General features: G+C 38.7%; 2 protein-coding genes across 2 annotated transcripts in view; one reads left to right on the forward strand and one right to left on the reverse strand.

Moving 5' to 3' along the window:
- Gca (grancalcin) overlaps positions 1-18,699 on the reverse strand; it is a 325,199-nt gene that overhangs the window by 155,720 nt on the left and 150,780 nt on the right. The window lies entirely within an intron of this gene.
- The window catches only part of Fap (fibroblast activation protein alpha), a 65,431-nt gene that overhangs the window by 39,880 nt on the left and 6,852 nt on the right, over positions 1-18,699 (forward strand). Inside the window, exons 17-21 of the mRNA XM_050122464.1 lie at positions 1,888-1,935; positions 6,952-7,050; positions 7,507-7,576; positions 8,324-8,518; positions 13,613-13,667. Coding sequence (XP_049978421.1) covers positions 1,888-1,935; positions 6,952-7,050; positions 7,507-7,576; positions 8,324-8,518; positions 13,613-13,667 — 467 coding nt within the window. The remainder of the gene's footprint in view (positions 1-1,887; positions 1,936-6,951; positions 7,051-7,506; positions 7,577-8,323; positions 8,519-13,612; positions 13,668-18,699) is intronic.

Here is an 18,699-nt window from a genome sequence, read left to right on the forward strand (position 1 = left end):
TTTGTCTCTTAGTTTAAGATTAAAATAAAATTGTGGGCTTTCACTACTGGAAGCATATGCCCATGAAAATTCCGTATGATGGATGCTAATATGTTAAAGCAGAGCGATTTAAACTGCCTTGTCTCCTTAGATTCTAGCCCCAAATGTAATATGCATGTGTGTCCCTTTTGATAGCTTTGAAGCAACAATGAGTCTCAGGAAAAGTTTTTCAGTTATATTCTTTCTCAAACACTCTCGGCTGTCACAGAAGGACTGCTGGTTTTTAAGAAAGCCAAAATAAAAATCTCTTCCCTCTTGTCTCTAGTTATACTAAGAAGGAAGGGCGGAAATCAAAATATTAGCTTTATTATTTATAAAGTCTAGTCAGAGAATGTGACAGAGGTAAACTGTGTGCCTTCTAACACAGCCCCCCCCCCAAATTACAGTTGTACAAACATGGGTACCGTTGTAGAGTTCCAGGATTCGCCCATGGGGCTTGGCACTTAGAGCTCTACGGAATAAATCAGAAGCATGTTTTCCACAGGGAGAAAGCTGCCAGGAACCAGCCAGAAGGCCCCATTCATAAGCAGGTCTCCTAAGAACTCAGAGAAGTCCCTCTTCTGCTTTATTTAAGGCCAGGGACACAATTCTAATGGGGCTCCCTTAAAGCAGAAGGAAGTATTTGGAATGCAAGAGCAGCGACCCAACTATGCGTGTTGCTTTTTAATCCACTGAGTCCCTCAGTAAATGCACTCTTTAAAAGTGTACTCTGAGCCGGGCAGTGGTGGCACACGCCTTTAATCCCAGCTCTAGGGAGGCAGAGGCAGGCGGATCTCTGTGAGTTCAAGACCAGCCTAGTCTACAAGAGCTAGTTCCAGGACAGGCTCCAAAACCACAGAGAAACCCTGTCTCAAAAATAAATAAATAAATAAATAAAAAACAAAAAAGTGTACTCTGCTTATTAATTTACTCCACACTTCAGATGAGTGATAGCATGTTTGTTTGTTTGTTTATATGTTGTTAAAATGGCCAGTTTCTACATAGAGAAGCTAAATTTTGCAAAACACGGTAAGACATGATGTCCAGACAGAGTGTCCATCTTAAGGATGAATGTATCGGTCATTATGAAAGATGCTGTTAGCTGACAGCTTGCACCCCCAGTCTGGAGACTGATTTAGTCACAGGCCATATCTAATGGTTGTGCTCTGTGCTGGGAGACAAGGACCTATCGTGTTGTCCTGTTATGACAGTGCTGCATGCTCCATAGCTTGCTGGATGCTTGGCTCGAGTCTCTGTAACAGACGTTAAAACCTACCTTCCCTCATGACCCCATCCTTCCTTCTTTAACCCTTCAAGCATCATCTCAATATGGCCCCTCCTCACGCCACAAATTACAAGTCCCAAAAATGTGACCTAAAACAGCATGTTAGAGAAGGAAATACAGTCTATGCAAGATGAATTCTACATGTAATAATCACAAGGTTAAAAGGTGTTAGATTTACCCGCCAAATGAACTCAACATTCAACAGAAATACAACCTAGGGGCTGATGAAGGTCGCTTGATAATGCACAGCTAAAACTTGTCCAACACCGGGTGACAGCTTCCCAGAAGGCCATTTGCAGCTTCTGAGGTTTTCCTGTGTAATTAATTAGGTTTTCACCATCCAGGTTTACTCCTAGCAAGGCTGCAGCACAGGTAAGACTTTTCTCACATCTGTTCTTTGATTGGGTTTTGATATGATGCATGTTGTTTAAATGTAACTTAAAATGCTTGCTTCTCTGTGGATAAAAAAAAAAGTCACTGAAGAATTAAAACATGTGTTGGCACTGGCCTACAAGCAATCCTGGCTGAAAGTGAAATGTTATTTTTAAAAGTAGTCACATTTTTGTTTCCATCCTTGTACACAGGCCCTGGCCTCCCCATTTCTACCCTCCACGACGGCAGAACAGACCAAGGTACTCTCCCCACTCCAAAGATATCCTGAGTTGTCTGTCTACCATGAGCCACTGCAGTGGGCATAGTCAGTTGGACCACCTTGAGATGAGGAATTGTAAAGCCACGTTGTCATCATAAAGTGTATTATTCCACAGATTCAGATGTTGCTTGGATTAAACCTGATCACTTAAAGCTTGGTACTTATTGGCAGAGGCAATGTGACATAATAGAAATCGCACCACAGAGATCGGTTCTCTCCTCCCCCGACCTTCTAAAACCGCAGAAGATTAGAATCAGAAAGAATATTTACACATTCTCTTTCTCCTCAAAAAACAAAAAAAGAATTCCTGCTTTTCAAGGAGCTGCTGCTGCTGCTGCTTCTTCTTCTTCTTCTTCTTCTTCTTCTTCTTCTTCTTCTTCTTCTTCTTCTTCTTCTTCTTCTTCTCCTTCTCCTTCTCCTTCTCCTTCTCCTTCTCCTTCTTCTCTCCTCCTCCTCCTTTCTCTTCCTCTTCTTCTTTTTCTTCTTTTCTTTTTCTTCTTCTTTTCCTCCTCCTTTTCCTCCTCCATCTACTTCTTCTTCATAATATTCTTATTGCATCACCCCCATACTGGCAAAAGAATCCAAACATTACTTCTTCAATTCAGTTCAGAGCAGAAAGGATTGCCATGCCAGCACTGCCGTTTGTTTTGCATTGAGTTAACAGCTATATCCCATTGTTGCCATGTGTGAAATCCCTGGAATTTGGGGATGTTTTCCATTTTGACGGCTGTCATCAGAATTCTCCTCTACCTTGAATTCGTGATGACGGTTAAAGCCATTCACAGTTCACATGGGCAGTTTTCCTTTCCACGGGGTTATTCAACTGTTCTTCCTGATGGATCCATATTACCCTCTGATTGGCCATTAAATTAAACACCAAAAGATCAGAGTTGCTGGCGAGCAGGGGTGATGAGGGGCAAGCAGATGCTTTTTCCTTCAGCACTCACGCCTGTAGCTGTCCCTGGACAGCCCGGCTGACAAGTCAGGACACTGCTTGGGGATTAGGTTTGTGTCAGGTTAATGGCTCAAGAAGAGGTGAAAATGAAGACGTGTGGAAGAGGCCGGGAATTAAGAAGTAGGACAGTGGATTTAGTTTCATTTTGAAGTTGTTTTAACCTTGTGTCTAATAACAAAATGGTTTGATGCACAACAGATTAAATTTGTTAATTAGACATATTCAACATTCAGGGAACAATACTTTGAAGCAATACTACTTTCAAGTCCTGAAGTTTTTGTTTTAATGGAAATCTCCATAGATATTTAAAGTCCATCTTATGACCACTCTAAAATATAACTTCTCTTCCTTTCCTCCATAAAATGAAGTTCTATATCCTAGCATTTTTTCTTGATGTTCTTGTTATATTCTAGGCAGATACTAATCTTTTTAATGCTTTTGAAGTTTTATTACACCACTCTCTATATGCATCATATATATTTTTATATTTTCTAATTCAAGAAACCACTCAAATTCTTTCAGAGAACAGATCCACCAACTTGTCTAATGAGAACAGTATTCTTCCACACTGTATTAGTTACTTTTCCCATTGTTCCAATTGAATCCCTGTAAGAAGCAGCTTGAAGGACACAGTCCATAATGCTTAGAAAGCATGGTGGAAGGATCCTGAGGCAGCTGGCCCAGTTATACCTGTAGTCCGGGAGCAGAGAAAGAGCAAGAAAGGCAGAGATGAGTCTCTCAGTGACTAAACAGCCTCTACCTCCTGAATGTTCTGAATGAAAAAGTGAGATTTATGCCCTAGCAATGCTGAAGCTTGCATGGGCAGTCCATATATGGCGGTTCTGTTGATCTTGTACGTATTGGGCTTCATGGTCTAAGCCGATGAGGATGACTGACCAGGTCTTCTCTTCAAGAGGCCACCAGATCTCATGACAGATGGTTGTGAGCCACCATTTGGCTGCTGGGAATTGAACTTAGGATCTTTGGAAGAGCAGGCAGTGCTCTTAACTGCTGAGTCATCTCTCCAGCCCTCCTGAATGTTCTACAGCCTTCCAAAACAGCACAAGTTTGCCACTCACTGAAGAGCGGTCTCAAGAAGACACTGGCATACAAGTGACAAAGAAGACACAGGGACAATTACTTTTTAGGGGCAATTTCTAGAGAAGAGTGAAGAAACTGATGAGATTAAAGTGAAGTTGCACCTGTATAGGAAATTTAGTGGGTGTTTGTTTGTTTGGGCAAAGCCACCAGAGCTTTTACTGCACATGTCTTTGAAGAGAATAGAAAAGTTGGATACTAGTTGGGAAAAGTTAATGTTCTGAAGATGATAAGTATTTATTGAAGTCTAATTGAAGAAATTATGAGGCTAAAGGGGCTTAAAGAATGCTAGGCACAGCACATAGCATGTGTCTGTAAACTCAACACAAGAGAGAGAGAGAGAGAGAGAGAGAGAGAGAGAGAGAGAGGAGAATCAGAAGTTCCAGACTAGCTTTCGCTACATTAACTGCATTATATTTGACCCAAGAAATAGAATAAGAAAATTCCTGAGAAATTGGGAAGGGTCCAGGAATACATGAAGAGAGTAGTCTCTTGTCATGGGAAAGGAAGAAGGGTTTAGTGGTAGTTTTATGAATGTTTGAAAATCTTAGGGAAAACAATGAACTTCATTTCCTTTGCCAAGAAAAAAGTCATTTGAAAACAGCAGATTCTATTTGAATCAGATACTATGGGAACCCAGAGGTGCTGACACTTAACCACTGAGGGACAATTTGAAGTTAGTTGCTTTGGGCATTTCAGGTTCTCATTAAATTAAGTAACTGAATGACCTCAAAAATTTCCACAGATTCTCCACAAAAATTAATTAATATGAAATACAGCATTTTTATACGACAAGCAAAAAGCAAATATAAGATCTATCACTTTTAAAATACAACTCAGTTTTGTCATTCAAAAGTATCTACAAACATATGGAGACATAACCATAACTGATGCTAGACCCCCAGGAGGCTCGAGGAGTAGTAAATATACAAGGACAAGCAACGGGAAGAAAGAATATGTTCCAGGCTGTCCCGCCCCTTACAAACTGATGGCTCATACAGCACAGCCCCGTAGAGAAATCCCGACGTCACCTCTCACTCTTACCACAGCCCAGAAAATTCTATTTCTTTTTTAATAGATACAACAACTTCATGTTCACTATTCGGAAGAATACAACTCTAACTACAGAAGTATTGATTAGCTCTCCAATCAAACCTGGCACTTCATTAAGTCATAAAATTAAAAGGTTCAATAATTGACAGAAAGGCAATAGAGTTAAAAAAATCATAGAATAGGATAACACCTTATATTTCCATCCTGTAGTCAGATGACAAGAATAACAATCTATGAGTCCATCAACCACTCTATACCCTTGCGTCATACAGGGTTCACCCCTTCTGGGAGAACTCCATGTACAGACTTCACATGAAGGAAGGAAGAAGCTGGATTCACTTAGATTTGTGCATTTAATCTTTGTGAGTTTTTAACTTCTAGTAGGTCACAAGTATTTCTTTTCTGGTGGGTTACTCAATGCTAATGTGGAACTTATTATGTCTTTTATATAAATCATACCCAAAGCATTTCTATGTGTGCTAAGATTAAATATAACACGTTTTGGAACGAAACACCACGAGCATACGAAAACAGAGAGCGATATGGGAAGTGGTTTGGCAAACAGAGTAGATATAAGTCTCTAGTTCACTATCTTCGGTGACCACTTTTCAAAAACGAATATAAACAAAAATCTTCAGGATTTATTTTGTAGCAATTACCATATCTCACAAGTAATCCACTTCTCCCTTTCACAGAAAATTTAACTCTACATATTGTATGAAAGCATAATTTTTCTCACGAAGATGCTAGTATCAAATTAAAACTTAGTTTTAAAAGCTTCCTTAATATAAACCCATTTACATGTATTGCCAATATGTAACGTTCAGAGGATCAACTAATTTACTCAGTATGAAACATTAGAGTGTGGAAATATAACTGAGCTCAAGTAGAACAGAAACTTTTGTTTTGTTCTGAGGGAGGGCCTTTTAGGCTGTTGACCAGGCTAATCTCAAACTCACTTCTGTGTGAGCCAAGTGAACCTTGAACTCACAGCCTCTCAAACATTGAAATTATAGGTAGGATGCACTACTCTTGACAATGAACAGCAGCTTTGAGGTTGTTGATCAGGTATGAGACAGTTCAATACTGTGTAGTGTTTTTTGACTGAGATATGTGACAATTTGGGGGAAAAGATTTTAAGAATTGTGTATATAGCAATTTGCTTTCAAAAAAGAGAAATTTCTATATTAATCAAATATAACGAGGAAAGGTTAAATACAAACACAAGTCTCAGAAACAATGTTAACTCCTCATACTGAATACATTAGCCTTGCAGTTAGAACACCATTTCACCTAGATAAATCAAGTATCTGGTTATTATATTTCCTCCTTTTAGTCAACTAAAATTTTAAAGCAATGTTACCTATTCAGCTCCATGGCTTCACACTGAAAAAGGACAGTTGGATGTGGGAAAACATGGTCAAATTAGTATTGTTGCTCTTATGTTTCTGCTCAAAACATTGGAAATAGGCTTTTGGTTTGCATGTTTGATTGGTTGGTTGGTTTTGGTTGATTGGTGTTCTGAGACAGGGTTCTCTGTGTGTAGTCCTGGTTGTTCTGGAACTCACTCTGTAGACCAGGCTGGCCTCAAACTCACAGAGATTCGGCAGCCTCAACCTCCTGAGTGCTGGAATTAAAGGCATGCACCTCCACTGCCCAGCAAAATGTTGGAAATGATAGCTGCTGTAAGGATCACTGAAGGTCACTGATGGAAGTGTGATGTCCTAACTCGGACGCAGTGCACAGACAGCTCATTATGAATGCCAAGATGAGCTACCTGAAAGACCCTTGCCCAGTTACTCCAGCATTGTCCGTATAAGCTGAAGGAATTTAAAGAAATTATTTGTATAAATACTACTAACTAATGCCGAACATTATATGTTTTTAAAGAAATCCAAATACTGGAAGAAAACAAGGAATTGGAAAATGCCCTGAGAAATATCCAGCTGCCTACAGAGGAAATTAAGAAGCTTGATGACGGTGAAATAAGTAAGACCTTTTAAAAACTTCTCACGTAGAGATGTGAAAATGAACACTTCTCTCACTTAGAAAAAATTACCAAGTAAATGTTATAGTCCAAGCCGTGTGCTCTAAGCTCTCATTTAAAATAACGTTTCTGTAACAATATTTAGCTTTGTTAAACATTAGAATATGATTATACATACAGTTGATCATCTACTTTTTCATAGCTCCCTCTCAACACTGACATTTTTAAATACAGAGATTATCTAATTTTAATTTTAGAATAGATGATTCTAGAATGAAAAGTATTTTGAGATTTATAGTCATTTGCAAATTATTCCTGAAATATCTGATAAAGTCAATATAAAACATGTTCTTAATTCTTAATGATTTACCTGGTATGGGTTGCTTTTATGATGTGTATGGTCAAAGAATAATATACTTGTGAAGGAATAATTATTCTCTCTTTTTCTGTTTCCAAAGCTTTATGGTACAAGATGATTCTTCCTCCTCAGTTTGACAGATCAAAGAAGTACCCTTTGCTAATCCAAGTGTATGTAATATTTTCTTTAGCGTAAAAGCTATTTACTGAAAATATGCTGGATGAAATACACACTTATGAAATAGAATGAACCATTCTCCTTGGTAACAGTTCCTATTGATGCTGTTTTTATATATTCCCCCAGCTAATCAGAGTAAATAAAATATGGTTATTTAAAATAGATCGAGGGAGTTTTGAGATTTGAGATGGAATTGCCTGCATTTGTTGTGTTGAATTTCCTTGCGATGGCAAATTGCCGAATGTGTCAGAATACCTTTGAGATAGAGAGACTGCAGCCAAAAAAAAAAAAAAAAGAGTGTAAATCATCTTAACATCTTATGTAATTGAGTTAGAAATGAAATAAAGGAATGGAATACATTTAGTGGAATCACACCCAAAATCAGGGCTGACCTACACACAACTTGCTTAAAACACCATGCAGTTTTTTTAGTGTATCTTATGTCTGCTTTTAGCAAGTGGCAGGTGGCAGAAATGACGAAAAACCCACACATATTCCTTGAAATGCCAACCCTAGATGTATCCGTTTTGGGGAATAGGAGAGGCTGTGTCCCAAAACAACTTCCTTGTAGCAAACCTCTGGGGAAGCCTGATCTCCTCTTGACTTAGAGCCAGCTCTGTTATTGATATTGGAATTTTTATCACATAATTGGTCTGGGAATTGCCAGAGTCAGTTCTAGTCTGTGGTGGGAAACTGAATTTTATAAAGAATTCAGAAATTATTTTGTATTTTTCCTTTAGGTATGGAGGTCCCTGCAGCCAGAGTGTCAAGTCTGTCTTTGCTGTTCATTGGATAACTTATCTTGCAAGTAAGGAGGGGATAGTTGTTGCCTTGGTGGATGGCCGAGGCACTGCTTTTCAAGGTGACAAGTTCCTGTATGCGGTGTATCGAAAGCTGGGTGTGTATGAAGTGGAGGACCAGATCACCGCTGTCAGGTGAGCGCCGCTCCATCAAGCTGTCCACACACAACAGATGAGGCACAAACACTAGTGTAGTTCAAACTGGGGCCCCTGAGCACGGTAGGTGTGTCCTCCCACTGAGCTATACACCTAACCATGTTTTCAATTCCTAATGGCTTCCATTTTTTGTGCTGGTTTTTTTTTTTTTGGTCCAGTTTCCTGAAATGATTATTGGTTATAAACGGATCTTTTGGACCAAATATAGGGAAAGTTGTTCACTGAAAGGGGCTAATAAACGTGCAGAAAAAAATGCTGGATAGATGTGAAACATTCCAAAGCACTTTTATTTATTCTCATGGCTCACATTCGGAAAAGCGAAAAGAAAAATATTACATAACTTTAGCAATAATCTTCAGGAAATCAAATATCCAAAGGTATTCAGTCATTGTTGGTCCTACTCTTTAGTTTAGAAACGGATCAGATTTTCATCGCGCTACAAGTTCTAGGTGTTGGGAATTCACTTGTGATAAAACTTGCTGTCAATTTGTGCTATGCTAGCATGAAGGTATATGCCAATTTTCCTTTGACAAAAAGCTCCTGTTTTGATATAATAGAAATATTATTATAAGAGCATTTGGAAGGAAGGCAGATCTAATTTCTTCTCCTCCAGCCAGATTTCTTTTTTTTTTAATTGAGCTCTGCATTTCTCTCTGCTCCCCTCCCTACCTCTGCCCTCCCCTTCAACCCCAGCCAGATTTCGAACCACGGTTTATGATCCCACCGTCTTTCTTGAATAGCAAAGGATGTCGGGAAAACTGCTGCTGCCCTGGGGACACTATACAGGGTTTTCCCCAGACTCCCATTGCTATAATGTGAGCAGGCGGGGAAGAGTGTAAGAGCTTATCAGTCTAAAAGCGATGGGCTAACTGGCTGATAGCATTCATAGACACAGATGATTTTGTCCATGCAACAATTTATGATTGACCACCTATTCGGAAGAAAGAGCAATTTAGAAAATTCAATAAGAATATTTCTGTTATCCCCCTTAGCGCTATTGTTATTAGCAATATTGATCAACATATGCAAAAGAGATTATATTTAAAAGCTAGGATAAAGACCCAGACAGCACCTGTTTCTGTATTTCTGACTCTAATCAGAGCAGAAAAGTTTAGACTCATATGTAACTAATTTTAAGAATAGAAAGGCAGTCATGACTCATAGATTCCAATGTTTCTTCCTTTCAATGACTAGTCATTTATGCACCGATAAAATGTTCAATTAAAGCATTCAATTGTAATAAAATAGAGTAAATTAATGACTAAACTTTTAAACCAAAATCTATAATTAGCCCCTCACTTCTTGGAGGCTGCCTGATTCTCACTGATCCAGATTTTTGACATTTTTACTATTAATTTATTTGGAAAAACTTTGTCCAGTGGAGAAATGATTCAAAATGAACTCCTCTGGGGTAACAGAGAACTTTGTATTTTGCTTTTGTATGTTTGTTTTTATTTTTGCAGCACTGGACTCCAAGACCAGGACCTTGTAAATATTAATCAGTCACTAACCCACTGAGCTAAATCCTCAGCTTAGCTTTTCCAGACAATGGTGTGTCCTGTCAAGAGTATGAGCACATTTGTCAGCGTTCTAGCTTTCATTCTTCAGGTGTTTTGTTAGAGGTGCATCTAGGGCATTATCTATTAATATTTAAAACGATGAAAAACACCAAGGAAATATAAACCAAAGACTTCCCAAAGGCATGGAGATAAAAATTACAAATCATTGTTTCTTCTTTAACTGTCTCTTAGGATGGATAGGCCTAGAAGGGTGCTTGTTTTGGCTTTGGCTTAAAATAATCATAATCATATAGTCCACCACCAACAAAATACGTCATGGTACTTAAGGCATTGATTTACCATCACAAATACAGTACTCAGAAAAAAAAAGGAATTCTTAATTTCCTCTATTGAGGGAAGTAAAAGCATAGATCTGAAGCCCATGCAAAGATCTTAATGAAAATTCTTATTTCTAGCATTCACTATAGAGAACACAGAGCCACAGGTTTTACCTTCTATCAGTTTTGCATTAATACCAACTTGTCTTTGGTACTTAATCGCAGATGTGCCAGAGGTAGACACTGGTAGCCATTACCTTCCCTGAACTTTTTTTCTCAATCAGAACCTGGGGAAAGCTTCCCTGAAATAGGGTGAGCATACAGCCACCCATGTGTTCAGCTCTTTAACAATGGCACCCCAAATTTTTACACTACATTCTATATAAAACGGCGCAACTTGCAGTCCTGACTTTCAATGCATTTATAATCTGGTAAGCGTGGACAAATGGCCTGCATTCTATGGGGACAGCACTACTTATAGATGAAACTTTGAGCAAACTCCTCAGTGAACAGAGTGGCTACATGGCCAGTTCAAGCAACAAATCCTACAGTAGAGAGAGTTCCAGCTCTGGCCTTGGCTTTGCTTGAAATCTCGGTCTCGTGAACATGTAAAGGAGGCCTTTGAACCCGATCCCTAAAAAAAGGAAAAGTTAAGGAGGAGAAAATAATGACCCCAAGGATGACCCAACTCCTTCTCTCTCTCTAAGTGTTTTAGAAATCACACACCAAACCCAGACCCGAGGAAATGGGTTTGTAAGCCCTTGACTGCCACTGTCAAATAACCCCAAAAATGAAATGTTTTTTTGAATCTCTTATAAAATTGACATAGGTGAATTATGAACAGAAAAACCATGTATGTGTGCTTGAGACAGCAGCAAATATGAGCCAAGCCAAGTTATAAGTTTAAACAAAATGAAAAATGGAGGAAGATATGACAAATACGACCTCACAGCTTGTCTGTGCGTGAGAATGCTTCTAAAGACAAGCTCTGGTGAAGAAGGAAGATGACTTCCTCAGACTCCTTGGAAAATGTTACATAAAAGAAAATCATAAAATTTTTGAAAATATAGGGTCAGCTCCACATATTTGGAGTCTTTTTGGCATTGTTTATATCCTCATAGTTCTAATTTTATGTAATTTAAGGGTTAATGATGAAAAATTACATGAGAAAAATATATCGTCACACTTATAGACAGTGTCAAAGAGAAAGTTTCTCAAATAGTAAAATTGGTCCCTAGGATTCAAGATGACTTAGCTGAGAGTCCTTTTCATGTGGGGGGAAAAAAATGGAAGTTCAGTTCAACCTCTAAGATGTGTTTCTAGGACTGTGCTGATAATAGCATATTATCAGTTCTTTCTGATAACCTTCCAGGAAGCTTTTCAGATTTTGGAAGTGAAATTTACAGAGCCCTGTTGATCTCAAAAGGCGCGTGTTATCTAGCTAACCTTTAACCTAGTCCTGCCACATTAAGTGTTAATGTTTCATTTCCAGGTTAAGCACTGCTCCTATCATTTCCTGTAAATGTCAGCCTTTCAGAATACACCTAGGAAGGGCACGGATAAGAATTTCCTGCTCCCATGGATCACCTGTTATTTGCTTTGTGCCCCAGATGCAAGGCAGAATGATTGTTAGCTTCTGGGAGATCATAAAATCCTGAGCGATTTTATGGCTAAGGACCGTCTTCCAACACCAGTAGCGGAACTATATATATATATATATATTTTTTTTTTAAAAAAAAACAAGAAAGTGAACCTTCTCGTCCCTCATTTGGGTTTTGAAATTTGCGTGAGAATGGCTGGAGGGCCACATATTTTTGCGTACTTGCTCGCTTTCCCTTGATCAGCTTCCACTCAGGTAGCAATTTTCCATTTGCTACTCCGTTTCTTCCCTGTACACTCAGTGTCCTTCAGAATTCGTGTCGGGTAAGCTGTGACTAACGGGGCCTCTTCCCATCTGTTTGTCCCGGGCATTTGCCCAACTCCTCAATTCGTCAGAAACGTGCATGCTGAGTCGATGCAATGAGAAAAATGGTTGCTATAAAATCCCTTTAAGTAACTCTACAGAGCTAGCAAAAAGAACTCAGAGGTAGGGAGCTAGCATAGGATACCTAAAGACCTGGGTTCCATGCCCAGAACAACAAGAGGAAAGGAGAACCCATTATTCAACTAACAAAACACACTTGTTCTCTACTTCTGGAGAACAGACGAGAAAGCCATTAACAGAAACCAGAGGCCACGCCACTGTATTTTCTGGGGCTGTCTCTGGGTTCCCTTCCCCCCCCCCCCCCCCCCCCCCCCCCCCCCTCCCCGCGCCCCCCCTCCCCCCCCCCCCCCCCCCCCCCCCCCCCCCCCCCCCCCCCCGCTGTGTCATTCTCTAGAGCCCGCCCACTCCCATCACTCCTTCCATCCCCCCCGCCCCCCCCCGTCTCCAAACTGGCATTGAGGCCATATCAACCTATTCCCCCAAAGAAATCTCATTTTCTCTTTTATACTGGGGAATTGAGGTACAAGTGACCAGCATGCCTTGCTTTGTGTTGACTAGATGTTTCCTGGGACTTTTAAAGGTTGTTTTTCTTAGAGTTCATTATTCCCGAGGAAAAGAATGTTTTCAAAACTTCTTGGAAATGGGATGGAGCCAAGCAAATCAATTCAACATTTTAATTGTTCCTAATTTCAATACATAATTGTCCATACAATGGTAAATTGGAGACTCCTGTTTATGAATGTCAAGAAGGATGGTTGTTTTTTTTTTTTTTTTTTTTTTTGTCCTCTGAATAGGACTTAACATCAAAATGAGTATCAACAACTAAGCAAATAAGGTGATACAAATGTATTAAAAATTGAATCAAAACGAAACAAAAATCCTTCCAAGACCCAAGGATTTGGGAAATTTGGTACTCCTTAGTGGAGCCATTGTGTTCTAATGAGGCAATCTGAGGACAGGCTTTGATTAAAAAAAAAAAAAAAAAAAAAAAAAGGTTCAAACAAGGTTTAATCTCCTGAGGGCACTGGGATCGCTGCAGATAAAGAACAGAGCCTAAGATGATCCTTTTATTCTCTGCAGAAAACATGATACTTTTATTTTACTTATTTGTAAATGCAGCCTTATTATGCACGTGTTTAAACAAAGAAATGAAGCGTTTCTATTAAATCTTTGGATTAAATATGCTTGTATAATGAAGTAAATGTCATGTGTACACAATTAAAATTCTAAAAATTTGTTTCTTTCACTTTAGAAAATTCATAGAAATGGGTTTCATTGATGAAAAAAGAATAGCCATATGGGGCTGGGTGAGTTGTTTTATAAGTTCCCTGCCTGTTATTCAGTTTGGTAATCCTCGTTTTCTGAAGTGTTCGCTTAGAAGGTTTTTCATGAAATGTCAGTGTTGCAACATAATTTAATCTGTCAATAGAAACAGTCAATTTGGATAATATCAGCCCTGAAGTGGTGGTTTTAAGTGTTTGTTCCTTTCTTTAATTCAATTTCTTCTTTGTATAACAAATGAACTCATAATTGACATATTTTTACTTAATTTTTGGTGCTGAATTATAACATACCAAACTGAGCTATGCCTATCAAAGGTTTGACTGCCTCTCTAATTTTGAATTTAATAGCTATTGTATGTTTTATATTTCATTTTTAATGAAAAGCTGAGTTAAAGTATGAAATTATAGAAACTTTCAGTACATTTTATTTAGCTCAGTGTAGTCCTACCAGGGCTGTTAGACATTTTTCTCTTTTTGGACAATCAGATTCTCCTAGTAGACCCAATATGAACTTCTGCTAATTTGAAGAGAAGCATTTTTTGGGTACCCAGGTATTGGTTATGGATATGGAACTCTCTCCCATGTTTGAGGAGTGATGTATTTATTGAAAATAAACACAAAAATGAGTGGCAGAAGTGATTAGTTGTGAGTCGTGAAGTCACTGGTGAAGACACTCTAGAGAAATAGTGAAAAGAGTTTAGGTTTGCCCATTACAAATTATGATAATTACTCTTCAAAGAAGTTTGCCTGCTTTACCTTTTGATCTGAATTTGTACATTTGAAAGTCAGTTTGTGGTCGGGTGAGCTTGGGTTGTTTTTCTTGGCTGATTTCTCTGAGAGAGGCCTGCACAAGATAGAGGGAATGAGACACACGTGGAGAGGGACCTGCAGGATCCAGCTGAACTCCCAGCTCAGTGGCCAGATGAAAAAAGAGTTAGGAATTTGGAGAAAGTTGTTATTTCAAGCCAATTTGTCCTTCTCAAAACTATCTAACGTTATGTATCTAAACAGAGTTGGGATTCAAATGGGTAAAAACAAGTGAAATATTTTTATAGGGGAATATTTCGGATAAGATCTTTCCTACCACCCATTTTTGTGAAATTCCTAAGGTCAGTCTTAGACAGAGTCTCATTTTAAGCAAATACTGTACAAAATCATTAGCATTTTGCTTAGAACTGTGCTTTGATTTTGCTGCAGGCTCTGAGTAACCATAAGTTAGAACTTTCAGTTTCATTTATAGAATATGGTTATGGATTAGTTCGGTAGAGACTCTTCTATGTGGGATGATTGAAAACCCACACATCACCCCACAGTACATCCGTATCAGCCCCGAATCCTTCAGTAAGAGACTCTTGCCCTACGGGATTGTGTCCATGCCGTCAAAGACATAAATCTGTCCGTCTCCCTGCACTGCTTACGTTCTCGCATGGCAGTTACCATGAAGCAGACTGTGAGCATGTTCAAAAGGAGGCAGCAATGAGTAGATTGCCTGCCATGCTGAAGTAGCCCCCAGTCAGCTAGAGAAAACAAGGTGCAAAAAGATATAATACTACATCTCCTTTTGTACCTGTTCTTCAAGTTTTGCACACAACTCCATTCTTAATAGCCCATATTTCTGATCTCTGATTCATCTATCCCTTCATCCTTGTAAATTTCCATTGTATCTCAACTAGGTCTTATGTAAAGCAATTTATTTTCTTTTTTGCAGACATAGCCTCATCCATCTCAGCTTTACTTGCAACTGCCTATATATCTGAGAATGACCTGGAACTTCTGATCATCCTGACTGTACCTCCCAAGTGCTGGGATGACAGACGTGCACTACTTTCCCCACTTTTTTGTGGTCTTAAGAGATCTAACTTAGTCTTCACACATTCTAGGCAAGCCGTATACCAACAGAATCACATCCTCAGCCCTCATGCTAGGTTCTTTATGAACAAAAGGGTGAATAAGTTATAGATTTGATACTCATAAGGGAAAAGAGTGGAAAGGCAATGGTTTGTAACTCATCGTACAAAACAACAGAAAGAAAAGAGGTTAATTGTGCCTGTGAGAGCTAATAGAGACGTCAGAAGTGAGTCAGAGTCTTTGATGGGCAAAAATAGCTTAGTAAACGAGCATTTGAGAATGTGAAGACCACATTTATCCTGGTCTTGATAAAGCAAAGACGCATGTTTGAGTTGATCAAGAACATGTTCAACTTTGAAAGTCTAAAGAATCATGAATAGAAGTTTGGAGCTATGTCAGAAGTAGGTCATGAAGTAACCAGGACCTTTTAGGCCACATGTAAGGCAATGTGTGTGGCTTTTTACATTTTGTGCCTCTGAGACCACTGCAGTCTATAAGTTCCTTAAATGTTAGTATGTTTCTGAGCATGACCGTAACCCATACAGCAATATTTTGTAAACCATTGAAGCAAACTCTGTGGTTTCAAAGATGATGGCTGGCCATTTGTACTCACTTCTCTTCTGAGTCTTATACTTCAGCGGCTTACCAGGCATCTCTCCTTCAGGAGATGACATTCATGGGCTTCAAGTTTCATTTACTCCAAGCTAATCTTAAAACAAGCCCTCATCATCACTGAAGACCCTCATCTACCGAGTCACCCAAATTAGAAAGCTCATAAGAGTTACTTCCTATCTTTAATCTCTCTGAGCTCAACATTCTATTGATTAGTGAATTCTTTTTCCACTTCTAATGGCTAAGTAGTGACTGCCATCTGCAATGACCTTATTTGATTTCAATTTCTTCATGTGTCATTAAACCAGAACTTCTCTAATGTAAGGTGTGTATCACCCCCCCAAAAAAACTTGTTAAAACACAGTGTCCAGTTCCTTACCACCAGAGAGTCTATTTGAGCTCAGAGATTCCATTTCTGAGCAGATTCCAGGAAATGCTGATGCCTCTGGTCTATGCTCTCAGGCTGGGCAGTTTCTAATTAAGTAATTTTAATTGTTTCTTAACTAACAACTTTGGTTAGGCCGCACAAACTCCAATGTTATTTGAAATATTGCCATTCTAATATTTTTGTTTTTTAGTGCTTCACAATTGTATATATATGCATATAGTATATTACATACATACATATATATATAATACACACATACATACACACTCACTATATATGTATATGACCAATGTTCATATATGAACTTTGGTCATTTACACCCTTTATTACCCTCTCTCTATTCCTACCATCTGCCTCCAAAACCTTTTCCCAGCAAGCCCTCCTCATACTTGCATGATCTTTGAGATGTTTTTGCTTATTGGGTTTTTTCCTTTGGTGTTATTCTTTTTTTTGTTTGTTTTTGTTTTTGACTTACTGATTTTTATTAAGGTTGTAGCACTAGCATGAGTTATGGACACTAGGATATAACATGGGCAATATTTCAGTGACTATACCACTAAATAAATGACTCTCCTCCCCCAGCAGTTATTAACTGCCAATCACCCCACAGAGAGTGAGGTTTTCTGAATCCCTCTCCATGTATGATGAAAATGCTGACAAACCTGATCTTGTGCAGATCTTGTTCAGGTTAACTGCAGTTACTTTGAGTCCATGAACACAACGTCCACATCAACAACTTTTTTCTGCCTTTGGTCTCTTAAATTCTTTCTGTCTTCTCATCCAGTCTACAGAGTTCTCTGAGCCTTGAAGGAAGTGATAAATGTCACTTACTTGCCCTTATTTTGAGGACTTATTCTCAGGAGTCTCCTCATTAATTATTGCCCACTGCAAAAGTGGCTTTTATGACAAACCACAGGGAGCAGTGCTAATGTGTGGGCATAAACATCATTTTTAAAGCAAAGTCAGATAACGTGTCCATTTAGCAAGGCAACAGAAGCAGAATCCACCCTTTGACCTTCTTAGCCACATTCTCTTGAGGATGCCTAGAGAGTGAAATGGGTCTCAAAATTAATCCTATACCTTAATGTTCTCCCCAAAATTGTCCCACTCATACCAGGAGATTTTTTTCCAGGAAAATAGTCTATAGTCCAACAGTTTGGGAAATAGACGTTTATTAAGAGTAGTGTGTTTAGTATCCATGAAAGATAAGTAAAGAATTGTTAAACTTTTTAGTCTAGCACAAAATAATACTTTATTTCACAATTGTTGATGCCTTCTCTTTCCATAAGCACATATTGATAGTATTAAAAAATATGATTTCGTGGATATCTCTATGAGAAGAGCTGTTGTCGTTATTAACACCCCTGTATAGGTGTCTTAGAAAGATAATGTCATAGACTAGAAGGCACTCTGAGGATAGAAAAGGGGGCTGAAATGATAAAAGTGGGCACAAATTGCAAAGGCCTACAGTTAGCTGGAGAGGCAGGCACTGGGAAGAGGCCATAGCCTTTTTCCTTGCAGACTAATAAGACAAAGGGTTGAGTGTTAATGTTCCATATCAGCAAGGAAGGTATCTTTTCCTAGGTAATATTAAGTATTCTGCGGCTTGTCAAATAGGTCATGGCCAACCCAGCAAATACAATTTACAACTGGTTTGTAAATAAGCTTCAAATCCTATATTTTCTTCCAAGATATGGACTTAAAGACAGAAAGAGAGGCACTTTCAACACCACTTTTTATGAACTGGATTATGTAACCAAAGATTTATAACCCTCATTTTAGGTGGTTGTTAAATATGTTATGCCTCTATCATGGTGGTTAAGAAGTGATTTTGCCCTTGGGACATTTGGCAGTCCTTAGAGACACATTAGGGTTTTGCTCTGAAGAAAGGCTATTAGCATGTGGAATAGAGAACAGGGTGAGGTTGAAATGCTCAACACTGCATACAAAAGCTTATAACATCAGTAGTCTTAAAATGTTGAATGCAATGAAAAATTGAAGCACTATTCTTACTGTTCAGGAGCAGAGAGAGCTTTGCCTAAACTATTAGAAAAAGAAGCTACATTTTCAGGCGTTGCTTTGTTAGTATAGACCTAGCCAGGTGGTGTTGAATAAGCATCAGTTCATTATTTAATCTTAGTTCCTTTCTCTTGCAGTGACTAATTATAAGCAATTTGAATTGCTATGTGAGAAGGATGTAAATGTAGG

Source organism: Alexandromys fortis, unplaced genomic scaffold (genome assembly GCF_014885135.2).
Source record: "Alexandromys fortis isolate MF-2015 unplaced genomic scaffold, M_Fortis_MF-2015_v1.1 scaffold_8_9099976_23576923, whole genome shotgun sequence".
In the NCBI taxonomy this organism is placed as follows: Eukaryota; Metazoa; Chordata; class Mammalia; order Rodentia; family Cricetidae; genus Alexandromys; species Alexandromys fortis.